This window comes from Lathyrus oleraceus, chromosome 3 (genome assembly GCF_024323335.1).
Source record: "Lathyrus oleraceus cultivar Zhongwan6 chromosome 3, CAAS_Psat_ZW6_1.0, whole genome shotgun sequence".
In the NCBI taxonomy this organism is placed as follows: domain Eukaryota; kingdom Viridiplantae; phylum Streptophyta; class Magnoliopsida; order Fabales; family Fabaceae; genus Lathyrus; species Lathyrus oleraceus.
In genome coordinates this window covers 185,318,648-185,330,586 of record NC_066581.1, presented here as the reverse complement: position 1 = coordinate 185,330,586, position 11,939 = coordinate 185,318,648, and the positions used below count along the sequence as shown (strand labels likewise).

The following is an 11,939-nucleotide window of genomic DNA, read 5'->3' as shown; positions in this document are numbered from 1 at the left end:
AATATGGAATTTCATTCAATTAATCGAAAATGACAAAATACCATATTATGGTTAAATAACCATTCCACCTATTTTCCTCTGGATTCCATTAGTTGATAATAAGTTGATTTCAAATCAATAGACTACGCCAAGATATTACAATCTCTCCCCCTTAAAATAATTGTGTCCCTGAAATTTTCACTTCCTTCTTATTTCCTATTAGACATGTTGGTGTTTTGTCGATAATTTTGCTCAAATACTTCGCCAACTTCAACTCCTCTCAAATTGATTCCCAATTTTATAGTTACTTTAATCTTACATTTACTAATTATAACATGTTTCTATTGGCCTCAAGGCAAAAAATATAACATTTCTAATTGTCCTTCTATGAAGTGGTAGACTCTTGAAATTCTACTTAGTAATCTCTTGGAATTTTCAAAATACTCGCTCTCATGGGTGTAATACGTATTTTTATCTGGAACTCCATCACATTGAATTCTTATTGGGGGTCTCATATCATATTTATTTAATTATTGATTACTCTTTCAATATAATTCCACTCATACTTGGTGTATAGAATTCCCTGACACTACATACCTTTTTGCCTCAGTTACACTCTAGTCTGAAGCACACCATATCCATATTCGTTGTGGCCATGGTGTATATATATATATATATATATATATATATATATATATATATATATATATATATATATATATATATATATATATATATATATCTGATTTGGAACCAGAAATGGAGTGAGGATCGGAGGTAATGGTGGATCATAGCTTCCGATGCGGCGGAGAGAGGGTTGACCTGTAAGGTTAACACTCCAACACTCAAGTTACTATGTGAGGGAGAATGTGAATTGAAATTGAATTTGAAATTGAGTATCCGAGTTAGTGCCTTCTCTATATATAATAGAGAAAGAATAACAAACTTGTTATTTGTCAAGTGTAGATTGCGAAAAGTTGTCAGATACACCTGAAGTTTAGATCCTCTATAATCATCATTAGGATAATCCTCATGCGTTAAGAAGATTTTGGAAGGATTTCAACCCCTTTAAAGTGGTCAGTTGGGATCACTATGGTCGGTCCAAAACATGCCCTTGTTTATGCATAGCAGGGCAATGTTTCTTGTATGGGTCTCGGATGCCGACCTCTCTCTCATTTATCTTTGGAAGAGAAAAACTGAATGTTTCAATTTCTTGGGGATTCATGCATGTAATGATTCATACTTTAGACGTATTTTTGGAGGTACCATCATTATGACCCTTGAAAATTGAAACACTCGAGTGTTGTGTGCGAGTGATTTCACACGTTTGATAGAGTCTACTTTCTTTTGCATGATAGCATACGGTTGAAGAGCCAGCTTCACATTTCTTTGAGTTGTCTCTCTAAGTTAGAAGATATCTTTTTTCCTTTTGACATTTTATTTTCCTGCATATGGAAAAGTTAGTACATCATTTTACAAAAAATCACAAAAGAGTGCTAAAAAATCCCAGAAGAATTCTCAATCTTTGTGGATGGACTTTCTTTATTCTTCAACCATTTATGCTTTTTCTAAAGAGGATAATCTTGATAGAGTCTTTCTTGATGTTTGTCCATCTTCGCATTGGGGTGTACTAACCCCTACTGAGAATGAAAAAATATGTAGTGAGTATGGTGATTGCACCATTCCTTTTTAAGAATATGCCTTCTCAATTTTGGACTTTTTCTTGCCCTTTATTGCTTTTGAGGTGAAAGTTATTAAGCATCTAGTAATGGCTCTGTCACAACTTCATCCAGCAAGTTGGCCGTATGTTAAAGTCTCCCAGTACTGGTGTGAATACTTAAAGGGGAAGCCTTCTCTGGCCTTTTCTTTCATCTCTTTCGATGTTATCATGCACTAAATTAGAAGGAATGGATATTTAAGGAATATTGTGTGCAACCATGATGCTTTTCAATACAACACAATTATTTCTCAAACAATAACAATTACTTTTCTAGTAGTTCGAGAAACTCCAAATTCTTTAAATAACTAGCAAAAAATGTTAATATCAAACTTTCCTTTGCTAGATAACATTACGGGATCTCAGTTTTATTTAAAACTCAAATATTTAAAAAGAAACCTTTGAGTGAGGTATAAGGATAACTAGAAGACACTAAGTGTACTGATCATCATGTCAGCTTCAAAGTTGAAGTTGTTGGGAAGAAATCCACAATGCAGTGGAATAACTCAACAACACAATCTCTCCAAAAAATAAAATTCAACTTAGAGACAATCAACAAAACACACCAAACAAAACATCACAAATTTAACATGGAAAAACCTCTAGTACAAGGAGTAAAAAAACACGGGTCCCGTAGACCACTTAAATCTCCACTTTAATCAAACAATAGGTACAATCAAGGTTCTCTCTAACACTAGTTAAAGGCATACTATAGCGGTGTTTTCCTTACCTTTAGGTTTATTGACTAAACCAAAAGTCAACATACAATTCGAGTCGCCACCACACTTTTATTTGTCCAAAGGAAAGGCTAAAAGGCGAACAAAAGCCAAGGTAAGAAGTTTTTTAAATCAAAAACTAATAAAAATGTCAGAGATCTGGGTAAGGGAGTTGGTTATGAAATGGGAAGGTTTTACGCACCCAAAACATCCTTAGTACTCTAAGGGAACCCTTTTTGCAAATATGTGTTGTAGGTTGGTATTTGTGAAAAGATTTGTGCAAAAGATTGGAGGGATGAGAAGAGAATAGATTATATTTACAATTTTGTTGTTTGAATGGATGAACCCATTGCCTATGTACCATCACAAAGGAGGATCAAAACCTCGTAGTTCGGAGTAAAAATTTCAAAGATTGGTGAATTGATTTGATCAAAAGCCTTAAGGTATTTTGTTATCAAAGGGAGAAAACTCAACCTAAACCAACAATCCACCATGTGAGGAAGGCTTCAACATGCTAGTGAGGGTTAACCCTACAATAAGCATGGAAGACTTATAATCCAACACTAAGGATGAGGTGAGATTTACATCAACCACTATGATAACTCAAACCTATGACTAATGTTTTAAAAAAAGGTTAACAAGTGGCCATTGGAACCACAAAACAACTTGAAATGAGTTATATTTACAAGTTAGATTTATTTACAAAATGAAGTCAAAGTGGGATTAAAGTTTATTCACAATGAGTATTTATGAAAAGAGTTTTGAAAAGTCAAAGGCTTAAGGCCTGGGTTTCTAATTTGAAATAAAGTCAAAGTTTTGAAAATGATTTTTGGCTTGGTTAGAGTGGGGAGAAGAAGAGAAGGGCTATTCCTAAAGCATACAAAGATAAGAGGGGAAAGATAAGACCCTTGGAGTTCCTTTTCTTGGAGTCATATAGAGATGACTCAAGATGCTCATTTCCTTTGTACTTAGCACACAAATAAGCAATCAACAAATTGAATTCAAGCTCCTAGGATCTCCAATTTGCTTGGCTCTTAACTTGGCTACTCATGACAATAGTCCTCTTTTCACAATCTCAAGATGGAATCCCTATCACACAAAAGCAAACATCAAAAAGTTCACAACACAATAAGAGGAATGGACAAAGAATAAGTTTGAGGAGAAGTCCTTTGAGGTCAAATTTGAGTTTTAGCATTCTAAAGGCATGAGACCTAATTGCTCTTCAATAAATTTTGCATTCTAAAGGCATGAGGCCTAGTTGCTCTCGAAATCCTTTAAGCATAAGTAAATCCTAATTCTAAGTCCTTTCTCCTTTTGCATCTTGGTTCACATTAAAACAAACACAAACAACACACAATAACAATATATTTATATACAATAATGGGCTCAAATGAGCAAAAGAAAAATGGCATAAACATAAAATATGTGCTCAAGTGAGTAAAGTGAAAATTAATATGAATAATGAGCAAGAAATAAATGACATTAAAAGTAAATGGCAAGAAATTAAAAGCTCAAATTAAAGTTAGTAGTTAGTAAGGTTATGTTAGCTTGTCATAAGACAATGTAGCGCTACGTTAAGCAATCGTAAGTGGACTAATGTAGTAGTCACACCTATCTGAGGCCGGTCAATAAGAATATAGGCAAAGAACACAAGTTAGAGATCATGACTAGTAAGCCAAGCTCCATAAACTTGTCATGCCAAACAAAAGGGGAATGACATTGTATTGACTTTTGGTTATTTGCTTGACCAAAAAGCAACCTATCTTTGACACAAAATAACTCACCTGATCATGGATCAAGCTGAGTTTGGTTTGGATCAAAGAAGGTTAAACTTCTCATTTGTCAAGACCAACCTCAAGACTTTAACTCATTGGCCATTGATGGAAAGAAATGGATGAAGATGAAAGGGAAATGAATAAGAAGACAACAACCAATCCCAATTGATCAAAGTTGATCCAAATCAACCTCAATCAACATCAAACAGAAGAGAAATGAAAATAACAAGTCAAGAAGTCAATAGTATTTTTTTGACATATTTTGAATTAAAATAAAATACAAATAAAAAATAAACAAACCAAAAGGAACCTCAAATCCAATTCAAAGTAACTTCAAAAAGTCCAATTAAATTCTCATAGGTTCCACATAGTCAAACAAGCTTTGACTAATTTTCTCACAAATTTTTGAAACCAGAAAGCAATTAAAAACAATTAAAAACAATCAAAAATAGCATAATATGAATTAAAATCTCAAATAATCTCAAAACAATCAAAAAATTGTTGAGACTATTTTTCATTGACTTATCATGATCCATAGATGCTATGAAAATATTTTTGGATTTTTTAAAAGTCAGAAAGTATTTTAAAATGAATTAAAAACATTAAAAAACAAGTAATTCATAAAAAATATCAAATGAAGTCACAAAAATAATTAAAAATCAAAATATGAAACTAGATTTTTCAAGAATTTTTTTGGAGTTGGTCTCATATTTTTATGACTTCAAATGAACTTTTAATGAATTTTTGAAAATATAATGAATTAACAGAAAATAAATGGAAAATGAAAATAAGCGAAAAAACCACAGCCATCTGATGTGCATTCATTAATTGACGTGGCACTTGACACGGTCCAGATCTGAGGACACACAATGCACTTGAGTCAAACGCGCCACATCCAGCATTAAATAAAGTAATTACAATGAATAAACAAGATTAAACCGTGGAAGTATGATCCAATGTTAGGAAGATTTTTTTCCTGCGAATTCAAGAAATTGAATCATTCCATTCTCATACTCGTTACTTAATCTATTAACTCTCATCCAATTACGATTCATAATAACATGCAACTTCTGAAAGTAAAATAAAAATGAACATTAAAAAATAATACAACAATAACAATAAACAACAACTACTAATACCTGAAAAACAACACTACATTATACCTTAAGTCTCAAATACCATGACAATAACAAAAATATTAAACAACAACAACTATAAATACCTGAAAAACAACACTACATTATACCCTAAGTCACATAAACTACAAAATAACAACAACAACAACAACAACAATAACAATGACGACAACAACAACTACAAATACACCACCACCAACAACATGGAGAAAGTTTTACATATCAGAAACATGATGAGAGAGTCAAAGAGAAGTGTTGGTTTGAGGTTCGAGCTTTCTTCCTCATTGGAGAAGATGGTGTTTCAGTTCATTAGGTTGAGAGAATGGTGTTTCAGTCGTAGAAAAGTGATAGGGTGTAAAAAGTGAGTGAAACTTAACATTCTGATGAGTGAGTTAAATTTTATTTAGAGTTTACATCTTTGCTTTCATAAAAATTGAGAGAACAGAACCGAGGTAAAAACCACATTCAATTTATTTAAATAAAATATCAATCAACTTTTAATGTCGGTTTTCTAAAAAAGCGAGGTATAAGATGATTTATAAAATAATGACGAAATTTTAGTTCTAAATAAAGCATCAATTTGCAGGAGTTAGAAATTGAAGCTCAAACTCTGAGTTATAGAACCTGTCTATTTTCTACAAAACCGATGGATAAGATTAAACTTTAAAAAATGACGTGTTTCAGGTCATTTGACCTCGGATTTTCATTGGCTGAAGTGGAAGCTTTGTCATAAAATATATTATTTGTAGTAGTGCTCCTTTATCACTTTCATGCAATTTTCACTGAAACTAAACCAACTAATAATTATATGTCTTGGTACAGATCGGTTGCAACTGAGTTTGTCTCTGAAGATAAGTATTTATACGACCTACCCCAAACCACTTACACACAAGAAGCTTCAACATCTACCCCCCCCCCCCCCCCCCCACCCCCCCACCCCCCCCCCCCCCCCCACACACACACATCCACACAAAATTACCAGACCACTTACTCATAACCCCTACCCAACAAAATTACTGACCAACAAATCCACAAACCCACAACCAATACATGTTAGACACTCAACCATAAAACAAAGAGCATACCCCATACCACCACCAACAAGATGATTATTATCAAAATATCAAACATCCATATGCCTCCAACACATTATCCTACCATAACCAAAACATGCAAGGAACATATAACACCACCAATTTCTCATACCATAGCCAATACACCCAAACGTTACAAAACCAAGACATGCAACAAACATGGGGTTACCAAACACCACAACAACCATTTATTCATTTCTCTAACGAAACATTCACAACAATTTCACCCTTCAATTGTCTAGGTCGCACACCAATAACCCCATTAACACAACTCAACTACTCTGACATGAGTCAGGAATTCAATTACGGCAACGCGTCAATGCATACATAAGGTTACTTAGAAATACAAAAACTTATTAGAGAATCTAGTGATGATGTTCCTGAGACCTCAAATCCTTAAACACCTAAGGTGAATCAACCGCGAGTGCAACGAGTTATGGTAGTTAGGGGGTGTGGAACCGATGGTTAGTATGACCAATCTAGTCGTTTTCGTTAGTGTTAATTTTGTCTTCGTATTTAAAAGTAATTTAAATTAAATATTAATATTTATTATTTATTCTTTTATATAATTTATTATTTTTATAAAAAAATACAATACACAAAGTTGAATTGGCGTTAACATTGATTACTTGCATACAATCGTCAATTAAATTAACAATACCACATAGAATTGCGAATTCAATTGATCCACCACTTAACTTTTAATTGAAGTCTTCAATCCGTTTGACAACAAATATTTTATATAAAATTTTCTATTTATAAATGGATTGGTTTTAGAAAGAGATGGAAATGATGATTATTATTAGTATTTTTTATTTATTTTAAAAGTAACTATTTGGATAAAAAGAATTCACAAATTAAACCCAATTATATTAAATCAATATAATTATTTTTTTATATACGCACTTCAATTAAAACGAGATGATCTTACTTTTACAAAACAGCGTCGTTCCATTCGAGCCTCCATCAGACACCGGATCTTCAAAATTCCTGAATATAGAACCAATCACCACCGCGTCATCGTGCAAAACCCTAGATGGACCTTCTGAAGCAAGAGCTTCTCAAGAAGCGCCAATCCCTGGCCGAAGAAACCGGCGGCAAGAGAGTCTTCAAACGCTCCGAAATCCAACAGAAACAAATCCAAAAGCTCCGCGAAGAAGAAAAGCGTGAACTAGAAGCAAAATCTAAAAAACGTAACTCAACCTCCTCCGACACAACCTCCTCCGTCCCAACCTCATCAACCACAGCTTCTTCCTCCGTCACGTCTGCAGCCGCCACATCCAGCGCTTCCCTCCCCGACGAGCAGAACATCGACAGCCTCGTCCTACCTAAACAGGAGGTCATTCGTCGTCTCCGGTTCCTCAAGCAGCCAGTCACGCTCTTCGGCGAAGACGACGATGCTAGACTCGATCGTCTCAAGTATGTTCTCAAAGCTGGATTGTTTGAAGTTGATAGCGACATGACAGAGGGACAGACCAATGATTTCTTGCGCGATATTGCGGAGTTGAGGAAGAGGCAGAAGACGGGGATTGGGAGCGATAGGAAGCGGCAGAAAGCGGAGGATGGTGCCACCGAGGACGGTGATGGTGGTGCTGGCGATGATGACTTAAGCGATTGTGGTGGATCCAGTGGAGCTGATAATGACAAGGATTTGAAACGGATGAAGGCGAATTTTGAGGATTTGTGTGATGAAGATAAGATTTTGGTCTTTTTTAAGAAGCTGTTGAATGAGTGGAAACAGGAATTGCGTGAGATGGCTGAGACTGAGAAGCGGACAGCTAAAGGGAAGTCCATGGTTGCTACCTTCAAGCAGTGTGCGCGGTACTTGAACCCTCTGTTTAAGTTTTGTAGGAAGAAGGTGAGTTTTATTCTTGTTGGTCTGCATTATTTCAATTGAACATGTGTATATTGACTGTTTATGCATTTAGCAACCTACTTTCCTTGTATTTGGTATTAGTATAATAGGAAAACTTAGATGCTAGTGCTATTCGCCCCTTAAAATGTGATTGGAAACAAATTAGATAGTCATTCTTACAGTTCGCCAGGATGTTAACTGCTTGGTGAAATGAGAACATATTGAAGTAAAAAACAAATTGAATCGGGAAAGGTGGAAACATTGGTGTATTGTACTATTGTATATTTTAAGGCGAGTTTTGGGGAAGAAGGTAATAGATTTAAGGTGAGTTTCAGAGAACTTTCTAGTTTCGTTGCATTTGTATGCATCTAGATATTGTGTTTCTGTTGGAAACGTGAGATACGGTATTTTAAGCGACACTGTTCGGATTTTAAAATGTTTTGGAATGGAGCGAAATTGCCGATTGGTATTTTGGTGTAATAGGAAGGACTCTCATGTAGTGAATGAAGGAAAAGATCAGACCTATATAATTTTGATGTGGGCCTTATATGACCTTGGGAGAGTTTTGTGGCGTGGTTCTCTCATGATTCATAGTGTGGAGAAATTGACCCTCGTTGGTTGTTATATCCATTATTATCTTCTTGGGGAGAGTTTTGATCAAGGAACTTGGCTGTGTTACGAATGCTGCTCAAAATCTACCTCTTAGGATAAATGCTTCCTAAAACAATAAAAGAGAATCCGTTGATTATGACTCTCCCGCTCAAATTTGAAGAAAATATCGCGTTAAGGCATAATCTAAGGCAAAATCCTATTTATCATTGTAAACGATGCTCAAACTTCTAGCACCGATAATATAGTCTGCATAGCAAAAACCAGAGGCATTTGCTAGCACCAAGAATGTAGTTTGCACAGAAGACCAGAGGCAGTTTCCTACTCCTACAAATTGGATATTTTAATAGTCAATTCTGTACTGTACTCTGGTTCATAATTCTCTATATCAACGCCTTGTTTAGAATAATTGAATAGTAGTGTACCTTGATTGAAATCCAAGTGTAGCAATGCTAGACGTGCTCTTGTTTATTTACACCTTTGTTATTTCTGCATCCTTTCCCAGAATGGAAATTTCAATAAATTGTTGATCTGGTTAATTTTTATTTATTCATCTTGAAAATTTCTCGCATTCACGGCTTTCCTGTAGTTTGATTGATACAAAGTTTTAGACTACATTAATATGGTTTAATGTATGATTACCAAGCCATAATTCTCTCCTGTCATGTGAATTTATGATATGCACATAGTTATCACAAGAGCACATCTGTGATCAGTTTCTGTTTTCTCAATTAGATATACCTTCTTTGTCGGGCGGACACTCATGTCAACAAATTTTTGCCATGTTCTCATTCACAATCAAATTTTTTCAGACATCTACATGAAAATATTTGATTGAGTGAAAACGTGCCAGTAATTGGTTGGTTGACATTAGTGCCTGATATAATGCTAATTGAGAAAATAGAAAACATTACAAGAGTCTTGGGATTATTTGACATACTGACTGTGTCACCTAATGATGAGATTGTGTTTGAGGTTGAGTCACACATTGTAGGAATTAAATAGGACAAACTTCCCCCGTATTTGAAATAGCAACACTATAGTGCAACAGAATTTGAACAAACTGATATTATTCTGCAATACAGTATTTAGTACAAAGTATTAATATCAAATAGAGGCTATATCAGCTCTATAGTAGAACTTGAATAAACCGTTATTTCCATGACATCAGGTGGTTCAATGGATCTTAAACGAGACTCTGATACCATCTTAGAATTGTGGTGGAGCCTAATTCAACCTTACAAAACCGACTTGTAAGGTGAGAATTGCCCCACTTATAAACATATCTTCAGGCCATATATTGCCTGATGTGAGATGTGAGACTTAACAAAGAAGGATGCATAACTTTATGGCAGTGGAGCAATCCAAAATACCCTTGTTTTAAAACCGTTTAGGGTTTTCTTAAATGTTTTTATAGATAGGACGGACCATTCTTCTCCAACGTAAAAAAACACGCAGCCCTGTTTTTATGGATCTATCCCTTTGCTTCGAACAACACCATGGCTCGGTACTTGTTTCTTAGCTAGTGAATATTCTCAATAATTTCCATGTTCTCTGCACCATCATTCCCATCTTCCCTGCCACCATTTTTCTCGTCTTTATTCTGTTCTGTTTAGCAACCGTTGATCTGCTCTGTTTTTCTGCAATCCTATTACTGCATCATCTCAGTCTCAACCAACACAATCAACACCTTTGAGGATGCAGAACAATGACTTGGAGGGATATTGCTAAATGCAGCTGGAGTTGGTGAGCCAATAGTAGTTACTAGGGGCCAAAGAAGACCGAGAAACCAAGCTTCCCCGTCTACTCAAACCATAGAGGAAGAGGAGGAGGAGGAGGAGGCATAACAAATTTCACATGATAAGGATGATGAAGAGCTAGAGTGCAATGATGTGGAAGACCTTGAGCATAATGATTATGATAGTGATACCCATCTAAGGGATCACTTAGATTTATTTAAATGTCTGAACATTTTATTTTGAGCCTTGTGGGTAGAATTTATTTCTTATGTCAAGGGTGTTAGGCATTGAATATTTAGTATACCTTTCAGTTTTAGAAATCTATATTCTGTATTTTAGTGGATACTATTTTGCTTCAAGTAATGACTTTCATTTAAGAATAAAACCATGTTGATATTGAATGTGCCAGGGTTGCATGTTTTCTGAAGCATTTATAACTAATAAAATGAATGTGGTGCATGCTATTTTCAGGTTCTTCAGGATGATATTCGACAGGCATTATTGTTGATGGTTGAATGCTGTATGAGGCGAGATTATCTGGCTGCAATGGACCATTATATTAGGCTGGCTATTGGGAATGCTCCCTGGCCTATTGGTGTTACTATGGTTGGTATTCACGAAAGATCTGCCCGTGAAAAGATCTACACAAATAGTGTTGCTCACATCATGAATGATGAAACAACTCGCAAGTACTTGCAATCAGTAAAGAGATTAATGACATTTTGCCAACGGCGTTACCCGACATTGCCATCTAAAGCAGTTGAGTTTAACAGTTTGGCAAATGGGAGCGATTTGCAGTCATTATTAGCAGAAGAGAGATTTAGTGGGGTCAATCAGGCATCTGAGGAGAGGCTTAGGATAATGCCTCCTCCTAGAGAAAGTTAGTTATTCATGTCCTTTTCCCTCAAATGACAACATCTTATCACATGTTATTTATTTTCAACTGCTAAATACAGTCTGCTTCTGTTTCTTTCTAAGTGATTGTATAAAAGGAATGCATCTGTGTAAAATTATGATATTTTCTATGCCACCCTTGCTCCCCCTTGGTTTTATCCACCTCAGTGTTAGTTTTTGGTATAGTTAGTTAAGGTGCTCTTTCAGTAAGCACCACAGCTGGGTTTCGATTTTAGGTTTTGTGGCATGAATTATCTTTACAGTTCTATTTGCTTTTGTCTGAAAAGTTAATGAAATATTTTGTCTCTACCCTATTTGTTGGTTTTGATACCCCACATCTTGAGTGAAATTTCCAAATTACTCTTTCTATCTTTTTATAAAAAAATTCTTGAGCTATAAGTTTTTTTTTCCAGTCCATTAAGAAG

General features: G+C 35.1%; 1 protein-coding gene across 1 annotated transcript; it reads left to right on the top strand.

Annotated features, from left to right (window-relative positions):
* Positions 1-7,339: 7,339 nt before the first annotated feature.
* On the top strand, positions 7,340-11,672 carry LOC127126148 (uncharacterized). The gene is made up of 2 exons (XM_051055022.1): positions 7,340-8,275; positions 11,092-11,672. Exons 1-2 carry the CDS (start codon positions 7,454-7,456, stop codon positions 11,503-11,505), a joined length of 1,236 nt encoding a protein of 411 aa, XP_050910979.1. The 5' UTR covers positions 7,340-7,453; the 3' UTR covers positions 11,506-11,672.
* Positions 11,673-11,939: the final 267 nt, after the last annotated feature.

Coding starts and splice junctions, on each gene's coding strand:
- LOC127126148 (XM_051055022.1), top strand. CDS start 7,454: ATGGACCTTCTGAAGCAAGAGCTTCTCAAGAAGCGCCAATCCCTGGCC. Junction 8,276..11,091: donor TTAAGTTTTGTAGGAAGAAG/GTGAGTTTTATT, acceptor TGCTATTTTCAG/GTTCTTCAGGATGATATTCG.